At 36.2% G+C, this 23,886-nt stretch overlaps 1 protein-coding gene across 1 annotated transcript in view; it reads right to left on the reverse strand.

Annotated features, from left to right (window-relative positions):
- Window positions 1-10,577: 10,577 nt before the first annotated feature.
- Window positions 10,578-23,886, reverse strand: part of MND1 (meiotic nuclear divisions 1) — a 65,112-nt gene continuing 51,803 nt past the window's right edge. The window contains exons 7-8 of the mRNA XM_030311894.1: window positions 19,513-19,557; window positions 10,578-10,829 (exon numbers count right to left, since the gene is read on the reverse strand). Of these exons, the coding sequence (XP_030167754.1) occupies window positions 10,723-10,829; window positions 19,513-19,557 (152 nt within the window). The 3' untranslated portion in view covers window positions 10,578-10,722. The remainder of the gene's footprint in view (window positions 10,830-19,512; window positions 19,558-23,886) is intronic.

Here is a 23,886-nt window from a genome sequence, read left to right on the forward strand (position 1 = left end):
AAGGATGCCCACTGTTACCAATTTTATTCAACATGTATTTGAAGTCCTAGCTGCAGCAATCAGACAAGAAAAAAATAAATAAATAAAAGTTATCCAAATTGGAAAAGACAAAGTAAAATTGTCACTATTTGCAGATGACATGATACTACATATAGAAAACACTAAAGATTACACCAAAAAAAAAAAAAAAAAAAAAACCCACAAACAAACCTATTAGGGTAAATGAATTCAATAAAATTGTAGGATACTAAATTAATACACAGAAATCCATTGTGTTTCTATTCACTAATAATGAAGTAGCAAAAAAAAGAAATTAAGAAAATAATCCCATTTATAACTATACCAATAAGAATAAAATACCTAGGAATAAATTTCATCCAGGAGATGAAAGGCCTATACTATGAAAACACCGATGAAAGAAACGGAAGGTGATACAGACAAATGGAAAAATATACCATGTTGATTGGGAGAACTAATATTGTTAAAATGTCCATACTACCCAAAGCAATCTAAAGATGCTATGCAATCCCTATCAGAATACCAAGAGTAGTTTTCATAAAACTAGAACAAATAATCCTAAAATTTGTATGGAACAACAAAAGAACTTGAATAGCCAAAGCAATCTTGAGAAAAAACAAAGCTGGAGGGATCACAATCTCAGATTTCAAGATAATACCACAAAGCTATGATAATCAAAACAGTATGGTACTGACACAAAAATATAAACACCTAAATAAATGGAACAGGACAGGGAACTCAGAAATAAACCCATGCTTGTATAGTCCATTAATCTATGACAAAGGAGGCAAGATTATACAATGGGAAAAAAACAGTCTCATTAATAACTGGTATAAAGAAAAATGAACAGCTACAATCAAAGGAATGAAACTGAACCAATTTTTTTACACCATACTCCCCCAAAACCCCAAATGGATTAAAGGCCTAAATGTCAGACCTGAAACCATAAAACTCCTAAAATAAAACATAGGCAGTAATCTCTTGAACACTGACCTTAGCCACATATTTATGGATATGTCTCCTTAAGCAAGGGAAATAAAAGCAAAAATAAACTATTAGGAATTCACCAAAATACAAAGCTTTTGTGTGTCAAAGGAAACCATCAACAAAACAAAAAAGCAACCTACTGAATGGGAGATTATATTTGCAAATGATATATCCAAAATATATAAAGAACTTACAGAACTCAACACCAAAAAAAACCCCAAACACTCCAATTAAAAAAATGGGCAGAGGATCTGAACATTTTTCTAAAAAGGATATACAGATGGCCAACAGACACATGAAAAGATGCCCAACATCACTAATCATCAGGGGAAATGCAAACCAAAACCACAATGAAATATCACCCCACACCAGTCCAAATGGCTAATATCAAAGACAAGAGATAACAAGTGTTGGCAAAGATGTGGAGAAAAGGGACCCCAGTTTGCACTTTTGATGGGAATGTAGACTGGTGCAACCACTGTGGAAAACAGTATGAAGCCTCCTCAAAAAATAAAAAATAGAAATATCAGGAGCATCTGGCTGGCTCAGTCAGAAAAGCATACAACTCTTGATCTCATGGTCATGAGTTCAAGCCCCATGTTGGGTGTAGAGATTACTTAAATAAAACTAAAACAAACAAACAAACAAACAAAAAACACACATGGTTCAGGAATTCCATTACTGGGTATCTACCCCAAAAGAGCAAAACACTAATTTGAAAAGACATATGCAGCTCTATGTTTATTGCAGCATTATTTGTAATGGCCCAAATATGGAAGCAACCCAAGTGTCCACTGATGGATAAATGGATAAAGATGTGGTATATATACACAATAAAATATTACTCAGCCATAAAAACAAATGAAATCTTGCCATTTGCAACGGCATGGATAGACCTAGAGGGTATTATTCTAAGTGAAATAAGTTAGAAAAAAACAAACACCATTATGATTTCACTTACATGTGGAATTTAAGAAACAAAACATATGAACAAAAAAATAGACTCTTAAATACAGACAATAAACTGGTGGTTGCCAGATGGGAGGTGGGTAGGGGGCATGGACAAAACAGGTGAAAAGGATTAAGAGGTACAAACTTCCAATTATAAAATAAGTCATGGAGATGAAAAGTATAGCGTAGGGAATAAATTTAATAATATTGTAATAATGTTGCATGGTGACAGATGATGACTGCATTTATCATAGTGAGCACTGAGTAATGTACATAATTGTCGAATTGCTATTTTGTACACCTGAAACTAATATAACATTGTATGTTAACTCTATTCCAATTAAGAAAACCCAAAAAAAAAAACTGTACCTGGAAAAAAAAAAAAGTACACTTAAGAGACGTGAAAAATCTATGTGAAGGAAATGATGCCATCGTTGGAAAAACACAAAGGTACCCTTGAACAAATGGAAACATATCTCTTGTTCTTGGTTCTTGAATAGGATGCTTCATCATTATCAAGATATTAAATCTCCCTATGTTAATTTATAAATTTAATACAAGCTAATTTAAAAAAATAGCACCAGGATTTTTTGTTCTGGAATGTGAAAAGTTGAAACTAAAGTTTGATCTTAGGTCAGTTTATCAACATGAAATAAAACTAACTTAGAGAAGAAAGCTATCTGCTGGCATTCCTCTAAGAAAAGAACTTATTACAATTGAGCCAGTCCTACTCACCTCTAGCTGATTCTCTACCATGTGGAATGAGGATTTAGGATTGCTAAATCATCTAGTTTCCAAAATAAACTGAAAATCTCAATTTGCATGTGACATTTTACATGTGAACATGTTAGCAACTAATTAAAAAAAAAAAATGCAGTTTAGGCAAAATAAAATCCACCTTGGGGCACCTGGGTGGCTCAGTCGGTTAAGCAGCTGGCTTCGGCTCAGGTCATGATCTCGCGGTCCGTGAGTTCGAGCCCCGCATCAGGCTCTGTGCTGAAAGCTCAGAGCCTGGAGCCTGCTTTAGATTCTGTCTCCCTCTCTTTCTGCCCCTCCCCCCTCCTAACGCTCTGTCTCTCCATCTCTCTCTCAAAAATAAATAAACATTAAAAAAATATATATTTAAAATAAAATCCACCTTGCAGATCATATGTAGCCCACAGGCTGTCCGTTTTTGAACTTTTGGATCTGTTCTGTAAAGGTTCGGACAGTAAATAATTTTAGGCTTTCCAGACCATAAACACCCTCTATTGCATATTCATGTCCATTTTTACATCATTAAAAAATGTAAAAGGACATCCTTAGCTCAAGGGCTATAAAAACCAGGCCTTGGATTTGGCCCTTGGGGTGGTAGCTTGCCCATCTTGGTTACTAGAGATCATTAGCTTTGAGATTCAACAAATACTTCCAAAGACAGCCATGTTATCTGACTTCTATCTCTCACAAATAATTTTTTAAATTAAGCTGGCATAAGTATAATACATTTAAAATTCACTGCAGTGGGACATTTTATAATGCAATACATTTTCCTCCTGGTATACGGAAAATATTCAGGAAGCACACATCCTGAAAAGGAGTGTATGCATGATTTTAAGATACATTCCTACCATCTGTTACATTTTAACTGCTCTTACAAATGAAGCCATATTGCTTGAAAAATGTTCCCTATTTTACTCCAATCATGTTCTCAAAAACAGTATTATCAGGTTTACAATTTAGACTTTTCTGTTCAAGCACTATAAGGGTGGTTCTTCTTGGCTGGCTAGCAGCTGTACTCATTTCCTTTTTAATCCCTTAAAAAGAAGCATGTTTGATAAAGTTGGATAATAGCGTCTCTTTCTCAGATAGGCCAGGAACTTTATAATCCTATTAGACTAATGATGTGGCAAACATCAGAGGAAAAGTCATAGCCAATTCATCCTTACAGATCACTTCGGTACTGAACCAACTTCAGAAGGGACATCAGTGATATGATCTGACCCTGAACAACTGTGAAACTTGTTAGGAGACTATAAAATCTCTTTCCTAGAATCTTTGAAAATAGGATAGTGAGACTTAAAAAATAACTACATGTGAAGATTGAGAAGATGGATATCAGCTCTCAAATACCTTTTATGTAAAAAAAAAAATTTTTTTTTAATGTTTTATTTATTTTTGAGACAGAGAAAGAGCATGAGCAGGAGAGGGGCAGAAGAATCTGACAGAAAATCCAAAGCAGGCTGCAGGCTCTGAGCTGTCAGGACAGAGCCCGACTCGGGGCTGGAACTCACAAACTGCGAGATCATGACCTGAGCCGAAGTTGGATGCTTAACCTACTGAGCCACCCAGGTGCCTCTCTCAAATACCTTTTAAACTTCACAATTCATTGAAAAGATATTGGGAGTATCAGTCATAGCATTATTTACCAAATCAAATTTGATCCTGGATCACTACTAATTTGACTCTAGTTCTACCACGGTTGTACTCAGTCTTTTTACATCAATAACCAAACCAACCCAGGACTAAGGATTTCCTAGAGCTTGGCTGAACCAATGTCCCTATGCTTCTTAATTAGTATCTCTAATTTCAGGAGAGAACAAACTTAAAAGTAGCTTGTAAAAATTAAGGACAGGGGTGTGCTAGAGTAGGCAAGCTAATTGTTAAGTAACAGTGAGGACCTGTTAAACACAGCTATCACTAAAGGTTAAATTACATAAACTATGATGAATCATAACATATTAAAAACAATGATGTTGAAGTTAAAAACTTATCACTCCCTAATTATTTTCCATTTTACCCTTATCTGTATTCTTTTTCTTTTTTAATGTTTATTTATATTTGAGAAATAGAGACAGAGTGTGAATGAGGGAGGGGCAAAGAGAGAGGGAGACAGAATCCAAAGCAGGTTCCAGGCTCTGAGCTGTCAGCACAGAGCCCGATGCGGGGCTTGAACCCACAAACTGCGAGATTGTAACCAGAGTCCAAGTCAGACACTTAACCGACTGAGCCACCCAGGCACTCCGTACCCTTATCTGTACTCTTGACATTATTTACATTTGTTATATTTACATGGTAGAAATACTATGTAATGGTGTGCTATCGAGAATTTTCTCCAAACTACGCGTTGTCATCATGTTGGTAATCTGAAATTGACTGTACTGGGAGTATTTATACCACACAAATAGGCAAATAATATAAATCAGTCCCAATCCCATTTCCCAAAGAGTCAGTTTAGTTATAAACATTTAAAAGCACACTACTGGCTTGGAGGGCAGCAGTCTCTGGTTGGCTCATGTACAGATTCCATCTCAATCCTTCTTGTGCTAACACCATAAAATAGACTCAAAAACAAAAATAAAGAAAGAAAAAGAAAAAAAGAAAAAAAAAAAAGAGTTGCTGAGCAGAATACTCATTTTTCTCAAGTGCCATGAAGCACTGTCCAGGATATATCATATACTAAGCTACAAAACAAGTCTCAATGAGTTTAAAAAGAATAAAATCATAGCAAGCATCTTTTCTGACCATGATTTAAACCTAGAAATCAATTACAAGAAGAAAACTGGAAAAATCACAAATATGTGGAGATTAAACATGCTACTGAACAGCCAATGGGACAACAAAGAAATCAAAGAAGAAATTAAAAAATACATGGAAACAAATAAAAAAGGAAACACAACATACTAAAATCTATGGGATGCAGCAGTAGTAGCTCTAGCAGAGAAGTTTATAGCATACAGGCCTACCTATAGAAACAGGAACAATCTCAAATAAAACATCCACCTTTACACCTACAGGAATTAGAAAAAGAATATAGTCCAAAGTTAGCTGAAGGAAATAATATAGATCAGAGCAAAAATAAATGAAACAGAGACTAGAAAAGACAATAGAAAAGATCAATGAAACTAAGAACTGGTTCTTTGAAAAGATAAAATTGACAAACCCTTCACTAGACTCATCAAAAAATTAGAGAGGGTCAGGGCACCTGGCGGGCTCAGTCAGTAGAGCATGCGACTCTTGATCTTGAGATTGTAAATTCGAGTCCCACATTGGGTGTAGAGAGTACTTAAAAAAAAAACTCTTTAAAGAAATAAGAGAGGGCTCAAATAAATAAGAAATGAAAAAGGAGAAATTACTACTGATGCCACAGAAATACAATGGATCATATAAGAGACTATTACAAATAATTATACACCAACCAAGTGGACAACTTAGAAGAAATGGATAAATTTCTAAAAACATACAATCTTCAAAGATGGAATCAGGAAGAAATAAAAAATCTGAACAGACTGATAACTAGTAAGAACATAGAATCAGTAATAAAAACCCCCCAATGAACAAAAGTCTAGGACCAGACATCTTCACTGGTGAATTCTACCAAACATTCAAAGATTTGAGACATATCCTTCTCAGACTCTTTCAAAGAACAAACAAACAAAAATGAGGTTCCTAAACTCATTTTATGAAACCAGCGTAACAAAACCAGACAAGGACGGACACACACACACACACACACACACACACACACACACTACAGGCCAATACCCTTGATGGACCTAGATGCAAAATCCTCAACAAAATATAGGAAAGTGAATTCAACAACCCATTAAAAAGATCATACACTAGGGTGCCTGGGTGGTTCAATCAGTTGAGTGTCCGACTCTTGATTTTGGCTCAGGTCATTATCCCAGGATCAAGTGTGGAGCCTGCTTAAGATTCTCTCTCTTTCTCTCTCTCTCTCTCTCTTGCTCTCGCTCTCTGCTCTCCTCTCTCTCTCTCCCTCTGCTCCTCTCCCCTGCTCAGTCTTTCTCTAAAAGTAAAAATAATAATTAAAAAAAAAAAAGAAGAAGAAGAAAAAGATCATACACCATGGCCAAGTGAGATTTATTCCAGGGATAAAAGAATGGTTTCACATTTGCAAATCAGTGTGACATACCACATTAACAAAATGAAAACCAAAAATTATATGCTCATTTCAACAGATGCAGAAAAAGCATTTGACAAAATTCAACATCTATTTATGATACAAACTCTTAACAAAGTGGATATAAACAGAACATAACATCATAATAAAGGCCATATGTGATAAGTCCATAGCTAACATCATACTCAACAGCAAAAAAGCTGAAAGTTTTTCCCATAAGATCAAGAGCAAAACAAGGATGCCCACTCTCACTACTTTTATTCAATACAGTATTGGAAGTCCTGACCAGAGCAATTAGGCAGGAAAAAGAAATAAGAGGCACTCAAATTTAGAAAGGAAGAAGTAAAACTATCACTATTTGTGGACATGATTTTATATACAGAAAGCCCTAAAAACTCCACCAAAAACCTATTACAGTAAACAAATTCAGTAAAGTTGCAGGGTACATAATAAACAAAAACCTTTTATGTCTTTATAATCTAACAACAAACTAACAGAAAAAGCCCAAATAGGCAAAGCAATCTTGAGAAAGAACAAAGCTGAAGGTATGATATTTCCCAATTTCAAACTATACTAATCAAAACAGTATGGTATTGGCATAAGAATAGACACAAAAATCAATGGAACAGAATAGAGAACCCAGAAAGAAACCCAAGCATATATGCTCGGTTTATGACAAAGGAGGCAAGAATGTACAATGGGGGTAAGGGTAGTCTCTTTAATAAATGGTGATGGGAAAACTGGACAGCCACATGCAAAAAAAATGAAACTGGACCACTATCTTACACCATACACAAAAATTAACTCAAAATGGATTAAATACTTGAATACAAGACCAGAAACTATAAAACTCCTACAAAAAAACATAGGCAGTAAGTTCTTTGGCGCTGCTCTTGGGGATATTTTGTTTGGATACAATTCCAAAGGCAATTGTTGCTCCAAAGGCAACAAAAACAAAAATAAAACAATGGGACTATATCAGACTAAAAAGCTTCTGTACAGTGAAACAAACTGTCAACGAAGTTAAAAGGCAACCTACTGAATGGGAGAAGACATTTGTCAATCATATATCTAATAGGAGTTAATATCCAAAATACAAAGAACTCGTACAGCTCAATACCAACAAAAAATAAAAATAATCCAATTAGAAAATGAAGAGGATCTGAATATACATTTCTCCAAAGAAGACAGGCAGATGACCAACGACAGGTGAGCAAATGCTCAACATCACTAATCACAATGAGATATCACCTCACACCTGTCAGATTTGCTATTATCAAAAGAACAAGAAATAACGAGTGTTGGTCAGAAGGTGGAAAAAACGAAGCTTCACATACTGTTGGTAGAAGTGTAAATTTGTGCAACCACTATTGAAGACAGTATGGAGGTTCTTAAAAAAGTTAAAAATAGAACTAACATATGATCCAACATTTCCACTTCTGGGCAATTATCCAAAGAAAAGGAAAACACTAACTTGATATGTATCCCTAGGTTTTTTGCAGCATTACATATAATAGCGAAGACATGGAAATAACCTAACTCCATCCACAGATGAATAGACAAAGAAGACGTGGGAAGGGCACCTGGATGGCTCAGTCAGTTAAGAGTCTGACTTAGGCTCAGATCATGACCACATGGTTCGTGAGTTCAAGCCCTACATTGGGCTCTGTGCTGACACTCAGAGCCTGGAGCTTGCTTCAGATTCTGTGCCTTCCTCTCTTTCTAAAAATAAAGAAACATTAAAAAAATTAAAAAAAAAAAGATGTGGTACATGCACGCACAAACACATGCACACACACAACAGAATACTGCTCAAAGAAAAGAATGAAATCTTGCCATTTGCAACAATATAGATGGACCTAGAGGGTATTATGCTAAAGTGAAATAAGTCAGACAGAAAGACAAATACCACATGATTTCACTTATATGTGGAATCTAAAAAATAAAACAAACAGAACAAAACTAAACTCATAAAGAGAATACATTGGTGGTTGCCAGAGGGGAGTGTGTGTGTGGGTGGTGAAATGTGGGAGGAGGATCAAGGGGTACAAACTTCCAGTTACAAAAATAAATAGAGCACTGGGGTGGCTCAGTCCTTCAAGAGGCTGACTCCTGGTTTCCGCTGAGGTCATGGCTCGCGGGTTCCAGCCCCACATCTGGTTCCACACTGACAGCATAGAGCCTACTTGGGATTCTCTTTCTCTCACCCTCCCTCTCTTGCTGCCCCTTCCCCACTTGCACTCCCTCTCAAAATAAACAAACATTTAGAAAATAAGTCAGAGAGATGTAATGTACAGCATGGTGACTATAGTCAATAATGTATTGCAAATGTGAAAGTTGCTAAGAGTAAATCTTAAAAGTTCTCATCACAAGAAAAAAAATTGTGTGATTTTATACGGTGACAGATGGTAACTAGATATACTATGGTGATCATTTTGCAAAGTATACAAATGTCCACTCATTATATTATACACCTGAGACTAATATAATGTTGTACGTTAATTATACTTCAATTTTTAAAGTGCCTCCAAAAAGGTGCCTAAATATTTATAAAATAAAATCTTTTAGGGATCACTAGAAATGCCGTCCTTTTTGAACATACATCCCTTCTCTTTAAACAAAGAATTATATTTTCTAATAAATGGCAAACGGTGAGAAATTTTGGAATTTCCACAATTAGTGTTTTGGGGAAAGACTTATGATGGGTTATTTTTATTTTTTGTCCTTTGTCTCTTATATCAAATACTTTCTTCTGTGAAAAGAGCTGTTGCCCAAAGGCAACATAAAAGTAGCCTTGAGAACAAAGATAGACCAATTTGCTCCCGCCCACCTCCAGGAAGTAATTAAGAAGGCCCAGAGAAACTCTATGCAATACAAAGGCCAGATTCACCAACAAATGGTTCGGATGGTATTTGGGTCATTTCAGATATATGGAGTATCTCATTCGAGTTACTTCAAAGAACATCAAAATTAGTATGAAAAAAAATTAAGGCATGTGTGTAAAGTGCATTGCACACATTAGTTTTGTTTTTTTCTGTAAGTTTTTCTTGGAGTGCTACAAATACTTTAAATACCCAAGCGGAATTGGAAAAAAATTATATACAAAGGACAGACATTATTTTTAATTTACTCTTTTTTAGGTAGCTGAAAAACAAAAATCCCTGAATGCCAGTTGGTGATGTGTGCCATACTAATACTACTATATCATCCAATTAAAAAGTGCATTAATCAGGACAAAGGGCCAGGTGTTTGTTCTTTACAGTAAAAGGACATCAAAAAGTCAAAAGAAAGTAGTTTTCAGGACTGAGGAATTACTACCTAACTCTAAACTTGAATATACCAACATTCTGCATTTTATTCTATAGGAAATTTGCAAATATGATGCAGTATACTGAGACTCACACTGAAAATCAATCACATGCACTTTCCACCAAGTAATGAAAAATAGTAAACCACACATTAAAGTTTTAAAGGTTATTTCCAAGCATTAATGTGTCCATGTATGTCGGTGGTAGAACCTTCAAAGGTACCCTTAGTTGTCAATATTTAATATTTGAATGAAATTAAAAAATGTTGTCGTCATGATGTATTTGATCTCTAAAAAATCATCTGTAAACCCAACTTAAGTGGATGATTTTGTTTGCACAAACCTACTTTGATGACCACTTGGGAATATGGTTATAATTGTGCTTTTGATAGATCAAAAAGAGTGAAAAACATCTCCACATTATACTTTATTTAAAATTAACAAAATGATCAACACAACACAGTTATAGGTAAATGGCAATGCAGTACATTTAGTTGGATAATATTTTTAAAAATCACATATTCACAAGTACACAGATCCTTTCCCAACATCGAACATTTTAGTCTATGTAGTCAAAGTCTTCTGGAATTCCAAAATTTTTATCAATTTTATTTTCTTCCAAACCAAATTTTCTTTTCGCCCAAGATTTTATTGCAAATATATTATCTATAAAGAAAATTGAGAAATACTTTTAAGAATTGAAAACACAATCATAAAACATTTCAAATATAATTATATTCTTTTTTGTTACTTCTATTACTTTCAGAAGTATCAACATAAGAATTTTGCTGTATTTTCAAAAGTCATGGCAATTAATTTCAGAAGAAAATAATTAGTATTTTAAGTAACCAAATCGCATATTTAAACATTCAGCAAGTTAGTTGCCAGCAAAAAAACTACCTGCATTAAGAATAATCCAAAAACAGGGAAAGGCTAACAATGGTGTCTCTTCCACATTTCCACAGCACAGGCTGGGACTCTGTTACCTCGGGAATTACAGTTGCTCTTGTTCCCAGAGGGTACACATTCTCTCCAGACCTTTTCCCCTTCCCCACAAATAATAATGGTTTCCAGATAATCAGTCCAGTGTGAGGGAGAATGGGTGAAGAGAACAGAAGGTAGTTTGCCTATTTTTAGACGAAGGTAGGAATAGATGTAGCCTTATTGTCCTCTAGGTGGGATTTAAATGCATTTTGCCGCTAGAAAAAAAGTGTTATATTTACTTAAAAGAATTTATCCCAAGGAAACAAAATAAATTGTGTACAAAGATTTATGGTTAATCTTTACAGCAGTGTAATAAAAGAAAACATAAAAGCAATCTAAATATCTAAACTCTTGGAAGGGCATCTCCGCTCAGGCAGTGAGGGAAGCAGGGTAACACCAACAGGCTCACAGTGCCTGCACTTGGAGAACGGGGTGACAGTGAGGTTTCTGTGTGTTTTTTTCACACATTTTCTCTAACGTATACACACCACCTTTACAATGAACATGTTTTATAGAGAAATGATGGTGCGAAGTTTTCTGGTTCAGAATATTTCACAAAATGTTAAGTGCTGTATTGATAGTGATAATGAATGGTTAGAAGAGGTTCCTCTGGAGTGTCACAGGCTGAATTGTGTCACCTCCTCCAAATTCATATTCAAATTAATTGTAGTCCTAGAATCCAGTACCTAAGAATAGAACCTGGGTCTTCAAAGAGATGATTAAGTTAAAATGAGCTTGTTAAGGTGGGCCCTAATCCAATCTGCTCGGTGTCCTGATGAGAAAAGGAAATGTAGATACACTGATATCATGAGTATGCACAGCAAAGACCATGTGAAGACACAGGAAGATGGCCACCTACAAGCCAAAGACACCTCAGAAGAAATCAAACCAGCTAACACCTTGATTTTGGCCTTCCAACCACCACAAGTGTGACAAAATAAATTTCATTTGTTTAAGCCACCCAGCCTGAAGCACGGGCACATCTCATTTTATTGTACTTTGCAGACAGTGCATTTTTTACATACTGAAGGTGTGTGGCAACTGTATGTTAGCAAGTCTATGAGAACCATTCTTCCAACAGCATTTGCTCACTTCAGATATTTATTATGTCACATTTTGGCTAATCTTCAGATACTTGAAACTTTTTCATTAGTATTATTATATTTGTTATGGTGATCTGTGAGCAGTGAGCTTTGATGTTACTATTGTAATTGCTTTGGGGTGCCACAAACTGTACCCATATGAGACAGCGAAATTAAATATTTTGTATGTTCTGATGGTCCCACCAACTGGCTGTTCCCCCATCTCTCTCCTCTCCTCAGACCTCCCTATTTTTCTGACATACATTACTGAAATTAGGCCAATGAATAAACCCTACAATGTCATCTAAGTGTTCAAGTGAAAGGAAGGGTTGCACATCCCTCATTTTAAATCAAAAGCTAGAAATGATTAAGTTTCATGAGCAAGGTGTATCAAAAGCCAAAAACAAGCTGAAAACTCAGCCCCTTGTGCCAGACAGCCAAGTCGTGAGTGCAAAGAAAGAGTTCTTGAAAGAAATTACAACTGCTACTCTGATGAACACACAAATGATTAAGAAAGTGAAACAGCCTCATTGCTGATGTGGAGAAAGTGTGAGTGGTCTGGACAGAAGGTCAAAAAAAGCCACAACATTCCCTCTAAGCCAGAGCCTAATCCAGAGCAAGGCCCTAACTCTCCTCATTCCTGTGAAGGCTGAGAGAGGTGAGGAAGCTGCAGCAAGAGTTTGAAGGTAGCAGAGGTTGGTTCATGAGGCTTAAGGAAAGAAGCCATCTCCATCACATGAAAGTGCAAGAGGAAGCAGCAAGTGTTGATACAGAAGCTGCAGCAAGTTACCCAGGAGATCCAGCTAAGATAATTCATGAAGGTGGCTACACCTTCAATGTAGACCAAACAGCCTTCTACTGAAAGAAGATGCCATCTGGGACTTCCGTAGCTAGGGAGGAAAAGTCAGTGCCTGGGTTCAAAGCTTCAAAGAACAGGATGACTCTCTTGCTGGGGGCAAATGCAGCTGGTGACTTTAAGCTGAAGTCTGTGCTCATTTACCATTCCCCTAATCCTAGGGCCCTTAAGAACTTGGTTAAATCTACTCTGCCTGTGCTCTATAAATGAAAGAAAGTCTGGGTGACAGCAGCACATCTGTTTACAACATGGTTTGCTGAATATTTTAAGCCCACTTTTGAGACCTACTGCACAGAATAAAGGATTCCTTTCAAAATATTACTGCTCACTGGTAACACACCTGGTCACCCAAGAACTCTGATGGAGATGTAGGAGATTGTTGTTTTCATACCTGCTAACACGACATCCATTATGTGGCCCATGGATCAAGGAGTAGTTTTGACTTTCAAGTCTTCTTTTTTAAGAAATACACTGCAGAAGGCTATAGCTGCCATAGACAGTCATTCCTCCGATGAATCTGAACAAAGTAAATTAAAAACCTCTGGAAAGGATTCACCATTCTAGATGCCATTAAGAACATCCATGATGCATGGAAAAAAGTCAAAATATCAACATTAACAAAAGTTTGGAAAAAGTTGGTTCCAACTCTCAAGGATGACTTTGAGAGGTTCAAGACTTCAGGGGAGGAAGTAGCTACAGATGTGGGTGGGAATAGGGAGAGAACTAGAAGTTGAGGTGGAGCCTGAAGATGTGACTAAATTGCTGCGGTCTCATGATGAAACTTCAACAGATGAGGAATTACTTCTCATGGATGAGCAAAGAATGCGATTTCTTGAGATGGAATCTATTACTGGAGAAAGTGCTGTGAAGATTGTTGAAATGACCAATAAAGGATTTAGAATGTTACACAAACTTAACTGATAAAGCAGCAGCAGGGTTTGAGAGAAGGGACTCCAATTTTGAAAGAAGTTCTATTGTGGATAAAATGCTAGCAAACAGCATCACATGCTATAGGGAAATAATTCATGAAAGGAAGAGTCAATGTGGCAAACTTCATTGTTGTCTTATTTTAAGAAAGTGCTGCAGCCACCCTGACCTCCAGCAGTCCCCGCCCTGATCGGTCAGCGGCCATCAGCATGGAAGCAAGCCCCTCCACCAGCAAAGATTACAACTCGCTGAAAGCTCAGATGATAGTTAGCATTTCTTAGCAATAAAATTTTTTTTAAGTTTTATTTTATTTTATTTGAGAGAGAGACTGTGTGAGTGGGGAAGGGGTAGAGAGAGGGAGAGAGAGAGAATCCCAGGCAGGCTCCAGGTCACCAGCACAGAGCCTGATGCGCGGCCTGAACTCATGCAACCACAAGATCAAGACCTGAGCCAAAACTAAGAGTCATATGCTTACCTGACTAAGCCAGCCAGGCGCCTCAGCAATAAAGTATTTTTAAAGTAAGGTAAGTACATTGTTTTTTTAGACATAATGCCATTGCACACTTAATACACGTAACTTTTATATGTAGTGGGGAAAAAATTCATTTGACTTACTTTGTTCTACTATTCACTTTATTGCAGTGTTGTGGAACCGAACCTGCAATATCTGTCAGGTATGACTATATTTTATGTTACCCTTAATAAATTAATACCTGCAGTTTGATCACCTTTAAAAATACTGTTTTAGGAAGTTTAATTCCAAGTATCAAATAATGATAACTAAATGTTTGGAATGAAGTTTGTTTCTAAGTGAATACTACTACATCAAATAGAATAACATTAATGAAATATCCCCAATTCTTTCAATTAAAGTATAATGGAATAACAACAGAAATTAAAAAATGAATCTTTATGTAACAATTTAAAACTAATCTTTAGTTTTCATGAGGACCTAAGAGAGACTTCTGATAACATGAGGCACTCCAGAATGATCTGTTTAGTTTTACTAGTGTCTGCATCACCATCCATTCTTGTCAATCACAGTCAAATACTTATATAGGACCCACTGCTACATAAAACAGGGATTAAGTGTATTACAGGTACTTGATAATGTAAAGAGCCTATGCCTTCAAGCTGACACAAGATTAGAGAGAGAAAAATCAATTTATTACTAAATAATCCCAAAGTGTTACGTATGTTAAAGAGAAAAGATCAAGTATTATGTGCACAGCACCCAGAACAGGCTCCAAAAGCACAGAAAGATTTCCAGGAAATGAGAGAACAGATGCAACACTGCAACTTCAAACCTGGATCAGGACAGAAAGAAAGAACTCACCACAGTAAGACTACAGGCTTTGTACGAAGGAGGTGTGGGTTCGCATGAGAGCAAGAAACCATTTTATTATAAACTTCCAAAGATTACACTTGATCTTAGCCAAAAGGCAAAGAAGCAATTAAACCTCCAAAGATTAAAACAAACAAAAGAACATATAAAAGCCCAGCCACAATGCTTGATGGACCAATTCAAAAAGACTGATGAAGAACATATCTTGGGCTGCTGGATGTCTACCTTCAAGACAATGTCACCTAAAATCTTGACAATTGATTTCCCGTCAAATAATTTTCCTGTTATGTAGAAATTTTTATAAATGGATAAAAAAATAGGTGTGTGTATGTGTGTCTTAAAGAAAGAGCCCCAAGACTAGTAGAATTTCTGTTAATTTCTATGGTGGTATACCCAGTATATATATAGAAACAGGATGGCAATAGCATGCATGAGTCTGTTTATGATCTCACAACATCTATCCCCCCCACCATTCACTAAGATGCCTCTCACACACAGTCATAACTTCAGTATGTTAATTATGAAAGTTTTATAAAATTTGTTAAATCACATTTAAAGTATATTTAATGCCATAAATCATTTAGATGTGATATTTCTATTACATTTATATCCTAAAGTAATCTCTCATTTTATAAAACTGAAATACTAAATTACTGAACAGTAAACATCCTCTATTCTAGATACATTTTAAGGACCTTTTTAGGTAAAAAGAAAACCAAACCTTAGCTAATAATTACAGGACAATCTCTGGTTACAAGTATTAAAGATGTTTTCTTTTTGCTTGTTTTGAAGACAGGTTGATTTTCTGAGGTGCAATTTGTTTTAACTCCATATTCTTACCATAACACTTTTCTGTTGGAAGGAGCAAATTGTAACTTCAAATGGAAACATGGTTCCTAACAGCTGTTTCTGCTGTGCTAAAAATATCTTGTTCCTATATGATTTTAAAAGTTTTAGGTTCGGGTATCTGGGTATTTCAGTCGGTTAAGCATCTGCCTCCACCTTCCTAAAGCATCCGCCTTCGGCTCAGGTCTTGATCTCATGGTTTGTGAGTTTGAGCCCCATGTCCAGCTCTGTGCTGACAGCTCAGAGCCTGGAGCCTGCTTCAGATTCTGTGTCTCCCTCTCTCTCTGTTCCTCCCCTGTTCGCACTCTGTCTCTGTCTCTCTCAAAAATAAATAAACATTAAAAAAAAGTTTCAGGTTCTTTCTAAGCTAATAACGTTAGGGGAAAAAGAAGTTGTTCAAATTGTTCCTTTTTTTCATCATAACTGGAAGTTTATGATCAAGTGGAAAATAAGAGCATTTTTTAAGAGAATGGGAAAAGGGGAGTATTTGTTCATCTCTATGTCTAATGTTGTGCTAAAGGGCTTACAAACTGTTTTTATTTAATCCTCTCAAAATGTAAAGTACAGGGGCGTCAGGGTGGCTCAGTCGGTTAAGCGTCCGACTTCAGCTCAGGTCATGATCTCGCGGTCCGTGGGTTCGAGCCCCACGTCGGGCTCTGTGCTGACAGCTCAGAGCCTGGAGCCTGTTTCGGATTCTGTGTCTCCCTCTTTCTCTGACCCTCCCCTGTTCATGCTCTCTGTCTCAAAAATAAATAAATGTTAAAAAAAAAAAATTAAAAAAAAAATGTAAAGTACATATAATCTACAATGAAGAAGCAGGTTCAGAGAAGTTCAATAAGTCATACAGCAAAAATAAGGAACACAATCTGGATTCCTTGCAAAAGTCAAGTTCTTCCCACCATGCACACAGGCTGCATGTTCCTGCTGCTTACTGAGCTGTTTTGCTGAGAACTATTGGGAGAAATCACTTTGTGACTCTTGTCTTATTTTTAATCCACTTGCCTTTTTTTCTCACTCAAAATTTTGTATTTCTCAAATCCATATGATATCACTGTATTTATTATTTATTTATACTTATTGGACATACATTTCATTCTTCTCTTTTCTTTAATGGGAGCTTGCTGTTTTTACCCTCTTCTTTCCTTATCACTTAAGCATTACATTATTTATGAAATGTATTACTTTTGTAATAAATAAGATTGCGATTTTATAGGAGCCAATTGCACTGATTTTATCAATCTACTTAATTCTAAAATAGACAAGGAAGAGTGCTTTAAAAAAATTTTTTTTTTAATGTTTATTTATTTTTTGAGAGAGAGGGAGAGTGCAAGCAGGGAATGGGCAGAGAGAGAGACAAAGGATCTCAAGTGAGCCCTGCGCTGACAGCAGAGAGCCCAACGCGGGGCCTGAACCCACGAACCGTGAGATCATGACCTGAGCTGAAGGCAGATGCTTAACCGACTAAGTCACCCAGACACCCCTAGGAAGAGTGATTCTTTTTTTTATTATTATTTTTTTTTTATTTATTTATTTTTTTTTTTTAATTTTTTTTTTTCAACGTTTATTTATTTTTGGGACAGAGAGAGACAGAGCATGAACGGGGGAGGGGCAGAGAGAGAGGGAGACACAGAATCGGAAACAAGCTCCAGGCTCTGAGCCATCAGCCCAGAGCCTGACGCGGGGCTCGAACTCACGGACCGCGAGATCGTGACCTGGCTGAAGTCGGACGCTTAACCGACTGCGCCACCCAGGCGCCCCTTTTTTTTATTATTATTAAGAAATTTTATGTTTATTTATTTTTGAGAGAGAGAGAGGGAGAGAGCATGCACGCATGCACACAGGAGACGGACCGAGAGAGAGGAGACATAGAATCCAAAGCAGGCTCCAGGCTCTGAGCTGTCAGCACAGGGCCTGATGCAGGGCTCCAACTCGCGAACAGGTAGATTATGACCCAAGCCAAAGTCGGACACTTAACCGACTGAGCTACCCAGGCACCCCACGAAGAGTGATTCTGAAACATTTTGTGACATACAGAGGCCTAGACATGGAGTCAGGAAACCTCGTGCAAATCTTTGTACACCCAGTGACTAATCACCTTTGACTCAAAGCAGTCACTTTAAATTTTCTGGATCTCTGCATCAATACAATCTTACCCATACTCTCCCACAGAAACAGAATAAGCATGAGTAGTACATGTGAAGGCATTATAGACTCTTATAACAGGATGGTAAAATTCAATTACCATTACATTATAATACTGGAAAAACTTCAGTGTTAATTTGTAGACAGGTTTTAACAATACTAATCATACCTGTATATAAATGACAATCATTATTTATGAACTTTCTTCTAAACTTTAAGACATAGAGAAAATGCCTTATTAATTCCCATTTCTTAGAACATCTCTAGTGTAGACCAGAGGATGCATCCGTTGGCAAATGGGTTAATGAGGCATTTATATGAAAGCAGGTATACAGAGAAGATAGTATCATGTAGTGGGTTAAGAGCTCAGATTCTGGAATCAGAAAAGCTGTATTCTAATTCCTGTTCCACTGCCTAGCATCTCTGTCACTGTGGGCTTCAGTTCCATCTCTAAAATTAGGAATGATAATCCTATTTACCTCACAAGATTGTTGCAGAGAGAAAATGAGAATGCACCACAGATACTCTTTACAATGCCTGGCTTATAGTCAGCCCTCAACAAATGTTAGCTATTATTATCATTAGCAAGAAGACAAATCTTTCAGATTCCATGAAACTCTTATTTTATTTTATTTTTTTTTTTTAACGTTTATTTATTTTTGGGACAGAGAGAGACAGAGCATGAACGGGGGAGGGGCAGAGAGAGAGTGAGACACAGAATCGGAAACAGGCTCCAGGCTCTGAGCCATCAGCCCAGAACCTGACGCGGGGCTCGAACTCACGGACCGCGAGATCGTGGCCTGGCTGAAGTCGGACGCTTAACCGACTGCGCCACCCAGGCGCCCCTCCATGAAACTCTTAAAGTATCTTGCATTAATATAAGGAAGGTTAAGTGATTAGCCCAAATGCCTTATCTAGGAAAAATTACACAAAAGTTAAACTCCAAGCAATCATTGGTTTTACAAAAATATGTTGTACATTAGAAAATGATTCATAAGATTAAAAAAAATAACCTTAAGAAAACAAAATGATTGAATATATAAAAACAATACATACAGTTCTGAAAATGTCTCTTCTTGAACAGAACTAGGCACAATTGCTTCTGCATGTCATCATAGTAAGTGTGGAGAAAGTTTAACTATAGCTTATCAGTGCCATAATACATACCAGTCCATCTGTTAGCGGCTTCTTTGGCTACTTGATTTGCTTGACCTGAAAAAAAGTATATATATGTGAATCATCATCTTCATCTACTTACAGATTCATTTTTTACATGAATAAAAGTTTACACAAATAAAACTCTATGTGAAAAGCTCAAATTGTGACATATCATATCCCACAAATCTGCTCAGCTCCCCAAAGAAATTTTAGATAGCTGCAATTATATTAGTCATGAATAACCATGACTGTAAACAATTAGTTTGAATCACTGAGTCATGACTGTAAACAATTTCCTTTTCATAAATGTCCATTATTATTATACTTGTTCCTTTAAAGATAACAAGTTTAAGTGAGATGTATTTCTCAGTTTACAGCATCAAGGGGATAAAATACTTTGAGTTTAACAAGAATTTTAGGTTATATATATTAGATCACAATAAACCTGACCTTAAAAAAATTTAACAGTCATACAGTAGCCGCATAGGAGAAAATATTTAATTTATATTTATACATCTTGCTATTAAATGTATCTGTATCTATGTCTTTCAAGTTAATCTACACAGCACGTAACAGTTCCATGATCAACTGAGCATATTATTATGATGACATTTATTTATTGAAAAATAATTTTTATACTACAGAACTCACCATATTAAAGCATACAATTCAGTAGGTTTTAGAATATTCACAGGGTTGTAAAACCATCATTATTTTCCAGTTTTTGTTTTATGTTTCAAGTTTTTATTTAGATTTTTAGTTAATATAAATAGTGTAATATTAGTTTCAGGAGTAGAATTTAGTGATTCATTACTTACATATAAAACCCAGTGTCCTTTTTTTTTATTATAGCCATCCAAAGCATGGTGAAGTAGTATCTCATTTTGGTTTTGATTTGCATTTCCCTAATAATGAATGATGTTGAGAACCTTTTTAAATGCTTATTGACCATTTGTATATTTTCCTTGAAAAAAATGAATCCTTTGCCCATTCCTAATTTGTTTTTTTTAATTGTTCAGTTGTAATTTTTTAAAAAAATGTATATATACGTTTTGGATATTGGACACTTGTCAGATACAAGATTTGTAAATATTTCTGTAGATTTTCTTTTCACCTTTTTTTAAATTTTCATTTTCATTTTTTAGAGAGAGAGAGAGAGAGAGAGAGAAAGAAAGCACATTTGGGGGAAAGACAGAGGGGGAAAAAGAATCTTAAGCAGACTCCATACCCAGTGCAGAGCCCAAGGTGGGGCTGGATCCCACAACTCTGGAATCATGACCTGAGCCAAAATCAAGAGTCAGATGCTTAACCAAATGAGCCATCCAGGAGTCCCTCTTTTAGCTTTCTTGTTAAGGTATTTTGATACACAAAAGTTGTTAATTTTGATGAAGTCAAATTGATCTATTTTTAATTTGGTTGTTTGAGCTTTGGTGTCCTGTCCAAGAAACTGCTGCCTAATCCAAGAATACAGAAATACACACTTATGTTTGCTACTAAGAGTTTTATAGTTTCTTACATTTAGGTCTTTGATCTGTTAGTTTTTGTATATGGTCTGAGATGGGAGTCCAGGTTGATTCATTTACATGTAGATAACCAGTTGTGCCTAGCACCATTAGTTGAAAACACTATTCTTTCCTGACTGAATGGTCTTGGCATCCTTGTTAAAAATCAGTTGGGTTTAGGGGCACCTGGGTGGCTCAGTCAGTTAAGCGTCCGACTTCGCCTCAGATCATGATCTCGCAGTTGGTGAGTTCGAGCGCCACATGGGGCTCTGTGCTGACAGCTCAGAGCCTGGAGCTTGCTTCAGATTCTGTCTCCCTCTCTTTCTGCCCCTCCCCTGCTCATGCTGTCTGTTTCAAAAAGAAATAAACAGTAAAAAAATTAAACATCAGTTGGGTTAACTTCTGGACTCTCAATTCTATTAACCTCTCATTAACCATTATGTCTCCCCCCACCCCAAGTAATCTAAACCCAACGTGGGGCTCAATCTCACAACTCCAAGATCAAGAGTCGCATGCTCTACTGACTGAGCCAGCCAAGTGTTCCTGCGTGTCTATTCTTACAATAGCACCACACTCTCTTGATTATTGTAGCTTTGTAAGAAGTTTCGAAGTTGGGAAATTTGAGTCTTTCAACTTTGTTGTTCTCTTTCAAGATTTTTTTGGCTATTCTGGGTCTCCTATATTTTCATATGAATTTTACGATCAACTTACTAATTTCTACAAAAAAGTGGTTAGTATTTTGATAGGTTTTACATTAAATCTACAGAACAATTTGAGGAGTATTTCCATCTTAACAATGTTAAGTCTTTCTATAAACACAGAATGTCTATTTATATAGGTCTTTAGTTTCATTCAATGTTTTGTACTTTTCAGGACAAATATTACACTTCCTTGACTAATTCTATTCCTAAGTATTTCATTCATTTGGGTGCTATTGTAAATGAACTTTTAAAATTTTATTTTCAGATAGTTCGTTAGTATATAAGATACATGTGATTTTTGTATATTGACTTTTTGTATCCTATAGCCTGCTGACCTCACTCACTATTCAACATGGATGCTTTTCTCTTTTTTGCCTAATTGGGCTGTCTTGAACTTTCAGTAAAACGTTGAAAGAAGGGGTGAAAAAGGTCATCCTTGGGGAAAGCATGCAGCCTGTCACTATTCAATAGAATGTTTGCTGTAGATTTGTTGTAGATGCCCTTTTTATTTTTTATTTTTATTTATTTTTTTTTCACTCATATGTGGAATTTATTTTATTTTTTTTTGAAATTTATTGACAAATTGGTTTCCATACAACACCCAGTGCTCATCCCAAAAGGTGCCCTACTCAATACCCATCACCCACCCTCCCCTCCCTCCCACCCCCCATCAACCCTCAGTTTGTTCTCAGTTTTTAACAGTCTCTTATGCTTTGGCTCTCTCCCACTCTAACCTCTTTTTTTTTTTTTTTCCTTCCCCTCCCCCATGGGTTCCTGTTAAGTTTCTCAGGATCCACATAAGAGTGAAACCATATGGTATCTGTCTTTCTCTGTATGGCTTATTTCACTTAGCATTACACTCTCCAGTTCCATCCACGTTGCTACAAAGGGCCATATTTCATTTTTTCTCATTGCCACATAGTACTCCATTGTGTATATATACCACAATTTCTTTATCCATTCATCAGTTGATGGACATTTAGGCTCTTTCCATAATTTGGCTATTGTTGAGAGTGCTGCTATGAACATTGGGGTACAAGTGCCCCTATGTAGATGCCCTTTTTAAATTGAGGAAGTTCACTTCTATTCCTAGTCTGTTGAGTGTATCATGAAAGGGTGCTGGATTTTGTCAAATATTTTTTTGTGTATTAAGACAATCATGTTGTTTTTGTCACAAATTACATTATATATTTTTTGCCCAACAAAAGAGGATTACCATTTTTGTGTATGCAGCTGTTTTTTAAATAAAATAGGAGAACCATAAGGAGATACAAACAAAAATAGATATATACTCTTTTCTATATTTACCTATGAAGTAAACTTTACCAGTGTTTCTTCATGTCACTATGCAGTGTCCTTTCAATTCAATGAGAAAGACTTCCATATTTTTTAGGGCAGGTCTGCTAACAATAAACTCTCTCAGTTGTTGTTTACCTGTTTACCTTACTTTTCCTTCATTTTTGAAGGAAAATATTTCTGGATATAGAATTCTTGGTTGACGGTTATTTCCCCCCTTAATCATTTTGAATATGTCATCACAATGTCTTTGGCCTCTATGCTTTCTAATAAGAAACAAGTTGTTAATCTGATTGAAGGTTCCTTGTATATGATGAATCACCTCCTCTTTGTTGCTTTCAAGATTCTCTACCATTTGACAATTTGAGTTTGATGAGTCTATATGTGCATTTTTTTGGACGCTGCCCTAAGTTGGAGTTTGTTAAGTTTTTTTGATGTATAGGTTAATGTTTTTCATCAAATTTGAGAAGTTTTCAGCTTTTACTTTTTAAAATATTCTTTGAGCCCCATTCTCTCATCCTCTCCTTCTGGGACTTCCATTATATATGTTGGCACTCGTGACGCCATGACACAGGTCTCTTGAGACTCCAATGATGTTTCTTCATTCTTTTTTCTTTCTGTTCCTCAGACTGAATGATCTCAACTGAACTATCTCCAAGTCACTGATTCTTTCTTTTGCCTGTTCAATTTGGCTATTAATCAATCCCGAGTGAAGTTTTCATTTCAGTTATTACAGTTTTCAACTCCAGCATTTCATTTGGTTCCTTTTTAATAATTTCTACCTCTTTGCTGATATTCTCTATTTGGTGAGATATCATTCTCAGACTTTTCTTTAGTTCTCTAGGCATGTTTTTCTTTAGCTCTTTTAACATATTTAAAATAGC

This window comes from Lynx canadensis, chromosome B1, assembly GCF_007474595.2.
Source record: "Lynx canadensis isolate LIC74 chromosome B1, mLynCan4.pri.v2, whole genome shotgun sequence".
In the NCBI taxonomy this organism is placed as follows: Eukaryota; Metazoa; Chordata; class Mammalia; order Carnivora; family Felidae; genus Lynx; species Lynx canadensis.